The sequence below is a fragment of the Podarcis tiliguerta genome (assembly GCF_965153285.1).
Source record: "Podarcis tiliguerta genome assembly, chromosome: 14".
In the NCBI taxonomy this organism is placed as follows: domain Eukaryota; kingdom Metazoa; phylum Chordata; class Lepidosauria; order Squamata; family Lacertidae; genus Podarcis; species Podarcis tiliguerta.
In genome coordinates, this window is record NC_139547.1 from 26596237 (window position 1) to 26610290 (window position 14054).

At 42.3% G+C, this 14054-nt stretch overlaps 1 protein-coding gene and 1 long non-coding RNA gene across 7 annotated transcripts in view; one reads left to right on the forward strand and one right to left on the reverse strand.

Annotated features, from left to right (window-relative positions):
- The window catches only part of LOC310663909, a 253653-nt gene that overhangs the window by 185325 nt on the left and 54274 nt on the right, over positions 1-14054 (reverse strand). The window lies entirely within an intron of this gene.
- Positions 1-14054, forward strand: part of IQCH (IQ motif containing H) — a 79868-nt gene that overhangs the window by 7964 nt on the left and 57850 nt on the right. For all 6 annotated transcript variants that reach the window (XM_083411915.1, XM_083411911.1, XM_083411910.1 and 3 more), the window contains 6 exons: positions 1285-1404; positions 6866-6980; positions 8035-8163; positions 9455-9675; positions 11008-11559; positions 12986-13052. In XM_083411915.1, the coding sequence (XP_083268041.1) occupies positions 1285-1404; positions 6866-6980; positions 8035-8163; positions 9455-9675; positions 11008-11559; positions 12986-13052 (1204 nt within the window). The remainder of the gene's footprint in view (positions 1-1284; positions 1405-6865; positions 6981-8034; positions 8164-9454; positions 9676-11007; positions 11560-12985; positions 13053-14054) is intronic.

Below are 14054 nucleotides of genomic sequence, written 5' to 3' on the forward strand. Positions count from 1 at the left end.
AGCTGGAGACATTCCATCCAGCTAAAACCAGTATTATCACTCCCTTCAGGATTGTGAATTCCCATTTCTTTAATTATTATTTATTTCCCATTTACTTCCTAAGCATGTTCTTTACCTTCATGGAGTCAGTGAACTGAAGCTGAACCAGAGGAAGCTGTTTTGGTTCACTGGGCCGGTAATCCCTGATTTAAAAATAAATAACTAAATAAAAATCTACAGCAAGTTTGGCAGGACCACAAATGTAGCCTGCTGATCAGACTAGGAATCAACTACATCCGCTTAGAGCAAAAGATACTATGCAGAGGAGCCCAGTGGATTTTCTGGCTTTTTCAACATCCAGAGAATCTCAACATTGGGGGCAGGGAGAGGGTTGGAAGTGGGGGGAGTAAGATTCTAGCCCACAAAAGGCAAGGTTAATAATATGTGGATAGTTTTTTGCTGAAGGACTTAAAATGTAATTCATACCTAGTTCCTAATTCATACCCAGTCCCTGCAGCTTAAATCCTGAAGCCTTGATTCATGCCTTCATGGGTCCCTTGCAGTCTCCTCACAAAGCATGCCAAGCCAAGAGTGCCGCTGGGTGGAGCTACCCTCAGGATTGAATTTACCCCCCAAGAGGTAGTGATGGCCACCAAGTTAGATGGCTTTGGAGGAGGGTTAGATTAATACATGGATGATAAGGCTAGCAAAGGCTGCTTATCAGTAAGCATCTGAATACCAGTTGCTGGGAATCACAAGTAGGGAGAGTGATGGGATACCCTTTTGAGTCTAGTCAGCCAAAGAAGCTCTAGGTCCTGCAACAAATGTATGGCTGCCAGCCCCAGGGTCCAGAGCTCTTTGACTTAAGTGAGGCCAGAGCTGCCAGAAAGAGCCTCTGAGATTAGGATCACCTTTACTGCAGAGTTTTGGGCCACAAAGGGGGTAGTAGCTAAGAGTTTAGTCCCCTGGTTTGGTGACAGAAGGGCAAAAGGAGGGGTTATACAATCTAATGTTTCTTACTTTAGTGCTGCATTCTGGTCTTTGACCTCCCTCATCCACACAGGATGTGAGTTTGGGTTGTACCGTATATGTCTGCTTTTTCTAGTTAGCCATTTTGTTTGCATTCTGCCTTGTGGTTGTACATCAGTGCACTAAGCCAATTGCCCAAGAAAACCCAGTGCACATGCATCCTTAGCAACTCCACACATGCTTTCAAAGCATGTGTGGAAATTATCAGCAGATGAGTTCTTTAGAACCTTTGTTTATGTTCCATTTAGCATCTATTTACAGCTTTTTCTCTTGCAGCAAAAACTTTCAATGACGGTGAAGATTATGTACAATCCACGCAATGCTTGCCATCGAAATTTTGTAAATGAGAACTATGGAGTTGATTTGCCAATAATGAATCAGAGACAAGCAGCCCCTGTAAGTAACAAAGATGTGGTTCAATGGCTTATTTGTTTCAATATTATTGTAACTATTGTAAATTATTCCCCCAAACAATCCAGGCAGCAGCTTTTTGGGGGTGGGTGGGTGGTTAGGAGATGCAGTCCTAGTTCAGAAGATCAACCTCAGAAGAAGATGGGGCTTCAAATGACATTGCATTGATTTCTTTACATTTGATGACAACACCTTCTTGATGAGTAAACTATTTCCATTAAAATGTTTTGTGCCTGAGGCAGTGGGAGGTAGAATGAAAGTTGTGTTTAACGTGTTTAATGTGTGATGGCCGCTTCATGTGTTCAACCCATCACTTGATGTTGTAGTCATCTGATGATTAGTTTGCATATACAAACTAGCCCTGAGTCTGTTTCAATTAGATTCTCCATGTTTTCTGTGCTTAAGCATTTTTGGCCATAAGTTTACAAAAGATAGCAACTTGGATCTTGGAAGTTGTTTCAGATAATGCACATTTACAATAAATCCTGGTCCTTGAAAATCAACATTTTGTTTAAAAAAATGATAGGTCAATTATGTTAATTACAAACCACTTGGATGTATAACTTACTGGTATTCATGAAAAATTATCTGCAAATTATGTCTATTATATGCAACTGTGATATACAAGAAGACAGCACTTGTGAAAATATGAAATTATTTTAATTACAGCAATGGAAATATACAAATTAGCACAGTTAATTAAAATTACATGCAAATTATGTTAATTGCAAGCAATTAAAATGTATAGATTAGTATTGTTTGTGAACACATGAAATTATGTTAATTACATGTGGCTAAAATATGCAGATTAGCAATGTTAATTAAAATGGGATGCAAATTATGTTAATTGTCTGCATCTTAGAGATGCAAATGAGCTGCATCCCTCTAACATTCCTCTCGCCAGTGATTTCTGACATGGCCTAATGAGCTGCTCACCTCGGTCGTAGAACATACACCAAGGAAAATGGCCGTTGAAATTGCCACAATGATAGTTCTAAATAATTGCTGTGACCTAGAAGGAGCATTCTATCGTTCTCATTTTCATAAAGATTGCTGCACCGCCATAGACTTATACTGGCATTTTGGTCCCAATATCCAAATAAATAAATAAATAAATAATGTAAACTTGGAACCTCTTCATTTATTCATAAGGAAGAATTTAATGCTGTGGCGATCTCGAGTTTTTACGAGTTGCTGTCTTCTGCTGCCCGTTCAACTAAGTTACTCCAATTGCTCCTTTTCCTCTTCCCGCTTTTACTCTGTGTGTGTGTTTTGTGCTATGTACGCATGTATTTGAATTAATCTCCTATGGGATGCATGCATACATTTTTAAAATGACAGCAATAAAGCAATTTCTTTCATTTCAAATGAACAGGAGAGTGGATAGAAGCAGTGTAAGATCTGAAGAAAAGAATATACTGTACACACACACACACACACATACTTTAAATGCTTGCATATGGCTGCAATTACAAAGAAAACCATAATTTTGGCATCAGTAGCAGAATTAGACTTAAACAAATTGATGTTCCACTGCAGTAATCTGGAATACGTTGACTGCATTTATAAGAACATAACAGGAGACCACAGTGAATTAATAAACTGTCCCTTTCACCAAAAATAAGAGAGGGAATAATTGGTGAGACAGAGTTAAGTGAACAGATGACTACATTCAGCCTCCTCTCAACCTAGAAATGGGAATGTGAAGGTCACCCCTATCCTGGATGACAAACGGAGAGCTCTTTGTTGGTAAACAAATTAATCTTTGGAAAGGTCACCATTTGTTTTACATTTTTTATCCAGTTCTTGTCATCTGGAATCCAAGATTGACTGTCATTCTCAAGGCGGAGTGCAGCTGAAGCAGCTTCCGTCCGTATCAGCATTCTTTGACGGAGCTCGGCGCCTGATTGAGATGCTATGGGCTGCTGGCTTACAGCTGTCGCCGGACCAGAATGAAGGCCCAGCCCAGAATTCCAATAAGCAGCGCTGGCCAATTCTGCCTGGTGTAAGCTGGCCCTCTGCCCACAAGTAAAATGTGTGGCACTTCGAGCCAGCAATTATCTCGCTCACTTCCTTCTGTGCTGCTTCTGTTTCGTTTTTTGAAAAGCACATGTGGCACAGACTGGAGTTGTGTAGCTATTTTTGCACAAACACCTGGTATGGCAGAGTTTTGAGATGGATAGATTTGGGGAGGGGGGGACTTTCGGTAGGTTTTCAGTAAAAAAAGTCTTTCCTAACAGTTTAAAGGCAGACTCCTGCAACCCACCAGTGCATACATGCACACAAAGAACTGAAAGGCATTGACTCAGTGAGATGGTAAGGAGGCTGCAGACTTAACCTAGTGGTTAAAGGGATGAGCTATGAAATATCTATTTCAAATGTCATGTTAGCTATGAATTCATTGAGTGGCCTGAATATGTCGTAACCCCCACCCCACTAATATTGGCCTACCTTACAGAACTGTTGGAAGGATTACTAACATATATGTTAAGCGCTTCTAACTATCTAGAGAGAGGGGGCATATTCAACTCATGGAAATCTTTAAGAATAGATAATTGTGCAGTGCTCTTGATTTAAGGCTTTATTAAATGTGTAAAAACATCTGTAGTTTATATTATCTTTACATCTAGTACCTCTTTTTTCCACAGTGAAAAGCATTTTAATAGAGAGTGACAAAATCAGGAGGGGTTTTTTCTTCCTTTGGAAGACTATCAAATACTCAAACTTAAGAGTCTCATCACAGATAAAAAGTATTTGGTTTTTTTTGCATGGACAATATATTTTCCATGTGTCCATAATTTTGTGGAATCAATTCCATGGGCCACTGATAATATGAAATAATTATCCAACTAATTTGTCAGTGTCACTAAAGAGCAGTATCTGAAGCCAAATCTGCTTGTGATCCGTCATCAGCACTGATCTGATGCTAAGAGAAAACTTGTCTGTCAGCTACTCAGCTGTGCAAGTATAAGGTGGACAAAGTGATGGTAACCTCCAGTGTCCATTCCCCTTTTCTGAAATGTGTTTCTCCCTCAAAAGCTTCTTTTGCCTCTGCACTGCTTTGTTAATAACAAAAGAAATACAATGAGCTAAACAGAAAATCTTTTTTTTGGGGGGGGGGGGATGCTCGGTTTAAATTGAAGCAGAGAAAAATAACCATATTGAGTGGGAGTTCTTATCCACAAGAGAAATGCACTTCAAAAAGACTAATAGAATTGTTTTGTCTCAGGCCTCAAGTTAATTATACACAGAATTGCTTGAGATCAGGAGAAAATACTTCTGCAGCACGTTCCAGGCATATTATGCAGAGCAAATGTTTGCCGGCAGCCCGAATTAAGATCTCTCTTCTAACCTTTGAAAATTGTGTTCTGATGTAATGTTTCTCTTCGCCAGAATGTTTCTGTGAAATTAGATATGTCAGATTCATTGTGTTGTAATGAGTCATCTGTGGGGATTTTTCAAGAAAGATCTGGTGACAATCTTGGTAGATTCTAATCTGATTCCTTCCTGCTCCTGAGATTACCACAGACCAAACCTGGTCCAAAGAAAGGTTGCTTATGTGAATGCCTCTGTTGGGGAAGAAGGGGGGAGGCATTCCCTTGGTGGCAAGTGTTATGTTCCTCTCAAATGGTGTGTTCAGGCTTACAATCAGTTGATGGCTTAGGCTGCAATTCTAACCCCACTTACTTGGTAGTAAGCTCCATTGAAGTCATTAAGACATGGTTAGGACTGCAGCCTTAGTGTTGGAATCAATGCCAGACATGGCACTGCAATTGAAGGAACTTACACTTGACAGTAGTGTAAAGGTTAGGGGGGGGGGGACTAAAGTCTTCATTTTATTTTTACCCATGGCAGCATTCCATAGTCTTTGAGTTTAGGCAACTTCCTAGGTAACTTTCACACCACCAGCTGAGAGTGCGTTGCAGTGGGCAATGGGTGCCTTTCCCCACTATCCTAAATTTGGAAATATGGAATGAACTGGATCATTTTGGCCTCCCAATTTTGCCCCTAATTCTCTTCCTAAGAACACTGTCATGTATGACAAATAGGCACAATCTGTCTGTAGCCCACCCATTTTCTTCTAGGTTAGTAAGGAGCTGTTTCCTAACTAACTAATTGATGCTTCAAGCATGGAGGTGTGGAGGATGGACAAAGCACTTTCTGTCCCCTCCTGCCTTCCTTGTGGTGTGTCATTCATTCTCCATCTCTTTTCTCCTGACAGCTCTTTGCTGTGGCCTTTGCTTCATTTCTGATGAAAGATATATTCAGTTGTGAAGATAATTGAACAGCCTTTGATGGTCAAGTCCAACGCCTCTGTATTCCCCACCTCCTGTTTTGTGCTGAAACAGAGGTGTAAATTGACAGCCCAAGCTCAGATTTTGCCGCTCACTTATTTGACATAAAGTAGTGAATAAGCACCAGACTTAAAACTGCTCCATGTTGCACATGTTAGATATGATGAAGAGCCATTCATGTACACTGGGCCCATCACTTATGTGAGGGTTCTGTCCTGGGGTCCACATGCAAAGGCAAAATCACATAAAGCCAGGAATTCCCAGAACCATCAATCCCATGCAACCATCCCTACCTGTCCAGAGCGGGCTTCTAGGAGTGTTCCAGGGCCCTTGCGTGATCCTCCCAGAGACCAGCAACCAGGTAGAGGGCTTAAAAAGCTATTCCTGTGCTGGGTTTTCCATTTGTTTAATTAATTTTTGGCTATTCACCTCGAATCATGATTGTTTAAGTAGATTATGCATGAGTTGTGGGCCCACTGTATACCATATATCAGGGAATTGAGTGAGTTTCACCAGGCCACCAGAAATATCCCAAAAGGGAGTGTTTGTGGTGGAAGGATGAGATTTGCCTAAACCACTTTATGAACTACCACAGGGAACAATTATAAATGGCCTTAATTTGGTGGCTGTTTCAAAATAACCAGTTTTACATTTTCAGCAGTGGTGGTTAACCTGTGGCCACCTCCATATGATGCTGGACTACAGTTCCCATCTTCCCTGGCACATTGACCATGTTGGCTGGGACTGATGGAAATTGTAGTCCAAAAACGTCTGGAGGGCTACAGGTTAACCTCCCTTGGTTTACATAGTGTCATTGCTGAAACCTTGCTAATTCTTTGTAAAAGGCTGTGGGTGTTTTTGTTTTCATAAATTTATTTTATTATTTATAGCATAGCGGACATCACAAGACATTGATTAGATTTTAATTAACTCTCCTTTAAATTGCTTCAACCGCTGACAGTCGACAATCGTGTGGCATGTTCCTAAGCAGTAAAATCTGAGCTCATACTGTTTTTTGTTATTAAACCTTAATGAAACTATTCATAGCGGAAATGGTATTTATTATTTAGCCACGCGTGCGTGAAGAACTCCTTAATATCAAAAAAGTTTGCAGCTGATGAAGGAATAGGTTTCCTCTCGTCTCTCCTTAGGCACCAACTCAGAAGATAGCAAAAGGTGTTACGGTCCCCAGCCTCTCAGTAGCTCCACCTTCCTTCCATTTGAAGAAGGTTTCCTTTCCAGTTTCTAAAACAGATGCGGAGAAAGGTCAGTCACAGCTGCGTGCCCTATCCTCTGGGATTTATTTTGCTATACTTGTCCTGGCATGTATGTTATGCTGGGCATATATAACTTCACCTGAACCACTGGTTGGCAGCCAGTTTGACTGGTGGGCTGTTTTAAATAGGGATGAATGGGCAACACCCGGCAGGAAGTTCACACACTGTTCCCCCCCTTCTCTCACCTCTTCTTTGCATGGTGTGTGAAAGGGGAAAGAGTGTAAGGACGAATTACAAGTGAAGATTCCGTCCTTCTTTCATGGGCATCTCTGCCTCCCTCCCCCTTCCAGTGGAGGCTAGTCTGTGAGGGCAAATGTGGTGCTGCCCCACCAGCCTCAGTCTACTCTCAGCCAGCCCCAAACTGCCTATGTTCTTATTTACAACCAGTCCTGGGGTTGTCCCTGGCTGTCAGCTTCCTTCTTAGTGAAAAACTAAGCAGGGATGTGAGGGAAACTGGAATACTGTAGTTTCCTCTGTCCATCATTGGTTCAGGAGGTACCTGCTGTTAGGCTGCTCCTTACCTTCTGCCCAGGGGGCACCAGCCACCACCACTACTCCCTTGTCACCTCAGTCATATTCCAACTGGAGGAGATAGTGAAAAGGAAAAAGAATACTCTCATTTATACATTCTTCTTCCTCTTCCACCTTGATCTCCTTTGTGAACCACTTCCTGTCTCAGAAGATTGAGAGAGATGGAAGCAAGAGGGAATTCCTTCCTTCCTCCCAGCATTCTTCCATCTCTCCCTCCTTTTCACCTTTACCAAAGGCAAATGTTAGTCTTAAAAATGTTGCTTGGTAGCGGTGCAGCAATAAAACTGCTGGTACATTTTGCAAAGCTAAGCAGGGTCCAGTATGATTTCAGATTGGATGAGGAACCACGGATTGAGATTCCTGCGTTAACAGAGGATTGGACTAAATGGCCCTTGGGGTCCCTTCAAACTCTACAGTCCTATGATATTGGTGGGCTGGCTTTAGGACTGAGTTTACACTTCCCAGACCAAGCTGCTTCTGAAAGAACTTGAGTCTCCCTGGTTTTTATCTAGGGATCCTGAATCTTATTGAAAGAGGCCTGATTCCACGTGCAGCTAAGATTACTCTAGCGAAGCCTCCCATTCTTCCTCAGGCTGCTCCTCTTCATGAATCTCATGAAAAGCACAAGAAACCAGCTGCAGGTAGGCACAAAGAGATGCTGCTGATACTGTAAAGGAGAAACTTTCTCCATTGTCTGGTCAGTGTTCCATATTTTGGCAATGGCGTTGGTGTTTCTAAGGACTAGTGGTCACAGCAGCAGACAAACCCAGTAGAGTCTGAGGGTGATTTTTCTTCCTTCCTTTCTGGTAACTTGCCAGAACAGTTCCTCCCCTATTCTCATCTGAGGGCAGCCATTCCAGCACTGGGAGAGCTGAGTAGCAGAGCTTACCCCATCAGCTCTGCTTTGAAAGGTTAGCTCCATCAGGCCTCCTCTCGCCTCAACTGTCATCTGAGGGCAAACATTTCAGCAGGCTGCCTCAGAGGGAGAGATGGGAAGCAGGGCTCATTCCGTCTGCTTTGCTAGAGGCCCAGCTCCATCAGGCACCTCCTGTCTCTGAACTTTACTAGTTGGTCAATATAGGAACAACTGTCTAGAAATTGGTGCCTGAGTTTTGAGTTTTATTTTCTTCTTTCCTCCTTGTCCCTTTCCCCTTATCTGTTGTATTATCGTTTGTTTGAACATAAATCTGTGGGTAGGGAATGTCTTGTTTTGATTTCATGTAAGCCACTTTTGGGTGATGAGCAGTGTACAAATGCTCTAAATAAATAGACTTCATTTTGTCAAGCTTGCTTGAGCTGACCAATGGTTTTACCATTGCCAGCCGGCCTTTTCAGCACCCAGGCTACCAGCCATCCCACTCTGCCAAAGCCCAGCCTCCTGGCATCACATGGTACTCTTTGGCAAATTAAACTGTAACAGCAGCTCCTCTTCTGCTAAGAATAGGAGTCCGGACCCAAAAAAGTTCCATTCTGCCTCTGTCCGCTTTGTACCTGAAAATGCATTTCCAGTGCCATGCTTTTTGTGTCTGTGGTTGCCTCCAGCTGACCTGTTTGTTGAGCATCCATCCTGATTTGTTTGCAGGGAGGTTGTTTCTTGCACTTTCATCTTCATAAGAAGTCTAATTTGAATGTCTCACCATGTGTGAAAATCAACTTGAATTTGTCTGTATGTGACTGAATCTCCCCAGAAAATAGCTACAGCCTGGAAGAGTCCAAATTGCAACCTGTAGTTTAATACAGTGGATGCTTATAGTTGTAGATTTCATTGGAAATGTTGGGAATAACAAAACAGATCTAGTCTTAATTCCCTGTGTATTTCACCATTCATCAAGGTTATTTATTTATTTATTTATTTAGATTTGATACCTGATGTTTAGTGATCTAATATTTACGTTTAATAAAAGCTGTTCAAAACATTCATCCCTTCTGTAGATGGAGGTGTGGAGAGCAAGCAAGGAGAAGTCCTGGCTCCTCCTCCTTATCCAAAGTCCGGGCCCACCTCCACCTCAAGCAAGGGAAGAGGAAGAAGCAAGGGCAACATTGCTCCACCCCCATCCTGCATCTCTGTTATTTCACCCAAGAAATCAAAGTTGCCCCTAATTCAGGCAATTCAGAAGCGGGCATTGTCCAAGTCTTCTTCCATGGTGCTAAAGGTACGACAGAATGATTTCCATCCTGTAAATGTTGGGTATCCATTTGATTTATAGCACCCAGCTACATAACCCCAGTTTCAAGTGAAGCGATTTTAATATGGCCTTCTGCAACCTGGTGCCCTCCAAAGGTTGTTGGACTCCCAACACCCTTCAAGTCCAGCCAATGCGCTGATGGGAGTTCTGATCCAAAATATATGTATGGTACGCACCAGATTTGGAAAGGCTGATATAGCATTCAGGACTCCGTATGCAGATTAGTTTGTGAAATGGAGCTGTCCTCTCCATTGAAGTGAAAAGGGAATCCCTCACAGACTCCAAATGTAGATTGGGACACATTGTCAGGACTGAGCTATGTCCAGTTGTCTGAAGTGAACCAAAACTGGAACTCGGTAGTCAGAGTCCGGGTCAGAGACACACAAGTGTCAGGAAGACCTTGTTGCTCAGGCAAGATCTTACACCTAAGAGGAATCCTTTTTATAGCTGTTCCTGTCAAGGAGGACTTAGCAGCCAGTCCAGAGTCTGAAGGTACTTCACTGCTAGGAAGGTGTTCCAAGCCACACATTTGCTAGATCATGGAACAGCTGCACAGAGAGCAGCATGTTCCTAGTTCTAGCTGCGCCGACCCCACGAGAGTCCTCCTGACACACAAACAAAGAAATGGTCATGGTTGGTCATGTTAGCCCCCGGCCTCTTCCTCAATATCTTTCTCAGTGCACATTTAGATAAACATTACTCTTCTTCAGTTGACCCATAAGGTATTTTATTTCTCATTTGTGATTGATCAAGACCATCCTTGCATTGACAGCATTATTAGTATTGTTGTTGTTAGCAGTATTTACAATCCGTCCTTCGACTCAAAGGTTTCTAGGGTGGTACACAAAATTCAGAGTGACAGTATTGCATAAAAAGCAATAACACCAAAAGTAATAAGCCCTTAAATCACTCATTTCCATAGGAATAAATACATCTAGTGTGGTCTAAAAACAGATAAGGTGAAGGGCATCTGTATCTCCAGTGGGAGGACATTTCACAGCAGGAGCCAATGCATAGCTTGAAGGTTCAGTAACACATTATCTCACATTGCACACAGCTGCAGCTTCTGGACCATCTTCAAGGGAAGCCCCACATAGAGCACATTGCGGTACCCTAAATAAAACTGCAGAGCTTGTGCTACCAGAGCTTGTGATATTATAGCTAGGTTAGATGCATGTTGCATTGGTAGTCATAATATTCCAGGATTTGGATCCTTAGAATCTCATTGTAGGTATTTAATGGGACATCGTGTCTCCACTGCTTGTCTTACTCCCCTTACGTCTTTCACTCTTTCCATAGACCGCAGAAATAACATCATCTCCGACCTTCCAGAATCTCTCTTTAGAGTTTGAGATACCAATTCGCAAGGGAGCCATAGACTACACGGCTCTTGATCTCCAAGGGTTTAAAAATCACTGCTGCTTATTCTGGGGAAGTGTCCTTTCCTTCTTGGAGCACGTCTCTAACTTTTTGAAGGACTATGCTGTTCCCTCCGCCATCGTCAAGGGGAAGAGAGTGATGGAGATCATTCCAGATTTTGAGCTGAACCAGAGGCCAACTAGGGAGGAAATTCTCTCTGTGATAAAGAACATTTCGGCGGTCAAAAAGCTCTTAAGTAAACCTGGCCAGAGATACAAAGGCCAAAATGGCACTGCAGTAGCAGCTACCAAGATACAGGCATTATGGAGGTGTTACAAATTCAGAAAAGCCTACATCACCTTCAGGCAGCAGCAGTGGGCCTCGGGAGTGATTGCCATCTCTTGGCTTGTGCATGTTCACCGGGGGCGTGTCAGAAATACCCTGAAGGAATCGCGACAGAGACACCTGGAGAATTTCTACATCAGGGCCAAGGTGCGCAAGGCTGCCAGCTGTTCTGGCAGTGCTCCTTCTCTAAACATCACTTGCTTGAGTGGTTGCGTTAAAATGCTACTATTTTTTCATTTAACTGTACACATGTCCAAGCACATTTCATCCTTCATTAGATGTTCAGTCTTCTGTGCATAAGTTCTCTCCTCAACCCCCTCTTCTCACAAAAAGGGGGGGGGGGACCCAGAACTGCTGCCTGCTTCCTCCCCTCTACATACTAGGGGGGCAATTCCATTTTTTCTACATGGGTCACTCTTGTTAGAAAACTATCTAGTTTTTCTAAATGGATTGACAGAGGCTGAAATTAGACTTTGCAATGAATGTGGTATTTTGGCTGAAAATGGCAACCCTATTACGTTTTCTCTCCCCATAATTCTATGTATTTATGTATACTGTTCATATTCTTCTTAACATAAGAAATCTTTTAAGTGTGGTACAAGAGTACAATAATAAACTCGCAGCTAAAAATGAAGAGATGCATATAAAAATACATTGAAATACCCAATCATCTCTCTTAACCTGCACAATCTGAAAAACTTTTCAACATCCAGGCTTTCATCATATGCTGAATCTCACCCCTTTACACTGGCCATTGACACCTAAGATGTGTGTTTCAGGACCTACCCTATTCCTGAGACTAATAACTTTAATAATAAAAATATTAATACATTTGGAATGAGCCTAACATGGGCAGTGCCCCATCTCTCTCGTCCAGGCCCTCCCCAAGCCTGGAGAGTTCTGGTCACTCTAGGGCAGACTGGGAGGCCACTTGGGGAGAGGAGTTGGACAGGAAATTCCCTTTCATGGCCAATTGTAGCAAAAGCATTTTCTTGGATACCACCCTGTGCTTCCATTTAGAAATGGTACAGGGGAGTGTAGGGTGTACTTGATTCAGTGCTGCCATTTTGGGTAGCAAAGCACACATCTGTCTTCCAGTCTAGTTCCACTCTTTTCTCCCTTCATCTGTGTTTCCTCTCTGCCTGACCTTTCCTCTCCCCTTACACCTGTGCTGTGCACTTGATTTGGGGGGGGGGGGGTGGAGGGCGGAGAGAATTCTCACTTGCTTCTGTAGCAGTCCCTACTTTGTCAGAAAGTACTTAAGTTTGCAGACAGGCTTTTAATTAGTGCTCACCATTTCATTTATGTTTGCTTTCTTTTTTTTCATTCATATTCTGTTAATTAAGTGATCAGCCTCTAATCTTCCCCTGCCAGTAGCTTCATGTAGCCATCTAATTAAATTAATTGGGGAAGATGTTTTAAGTATGTGATTAAATCAATTAATATAATTTATGCCTGGCTTAACTGTACAGTGGGAAAAGGGAAGGGGGGAGGGAAACAGCTGAAGTTTGACTGGATTGTATCCGCCACAGCTTCCCCCTGTCACTGATCAATGCCTTCTCTTGATTTTTAGCATCTGGCCGCCAACTGGAATCGCATCAGGACCTCTAGGAGGACCATTATCCATATCCCATCATTAGGTATAACGCTTTTGTCTCTGGATCTATCAGCAACCTCTATTACCCACCACATTATGACTCCTTGATTGAGTTCAAGGAAGGCCCTTGTTTTATTCAAATTGGTCTCGGCAGGAAAATGTTGTCGACATGATGAGAGTAATAACACAGGGCCTTCGCTTGAAACGGCGTTTAATTTGGGGATTAAGCAAATAAAGTCATTATGTAGAGGCCGCTATTCAGTGGAGAGGTGATTTGCTGTAATTCGCTTTCATCTGTATGAAATGAACTAAAAAGTTGTATTTTCCCCTCCCTTCTCCCCCCTCCCCTCCCCTCAATATAGCAGATAATGTTTCCAGTATCCGTTAATGACAGGGGGGACATGGGCTTGCCTGCTTCGTTGCTATTACACCAATAAACTGGGATCTTGCTTGCGCCCTGTTTTTAATCAAATGTGCAGTCAAAATGATAAGCTGCATTCTCTGAAATTATTTAGTTCTAATTACGAGCAGATGGGATGCTTTATTTGCACCTTGGGCGCCTGAGCAAAAGGAGATGCTATGTGCACAAGAATAATTAAGAAGTTGAATAGTGGGGTTTTCCCCCCGTACTTAAATAATCTGCAGTTTCATGTTAATTAGCTCTAATGTAATTATTTAATTACATTTATGAATTGGGGGGCTTTAAAAAGTCTTTCCTGGAAAGTGATGGGGTAGCCTGAGTGTTTTTTCAAAAGGGTAGAAATATTCTCTCTAGTAAATTGGTCAAAATATAAGCCATGGTCGCAGATTTTAAAATCCACTTAATTTCAGGAAATGTAGTTGGCTTAATCCGAAGGAGTGAAAACTATGTAAGAAGTATTAAATGCTTCTCTTCAATATATGCATCTTTGCTCTTGCTTATGGTTTCAGCTTGAAGGGGGGGGGTGAACCTCTGGGGTGACTTGGCTGGCACAAAATGAACAGAATGAAGGGGCAATTTCATAGCTCTGAATGTCCCAACAATTGTTTGCAATCCGTTGGTCTT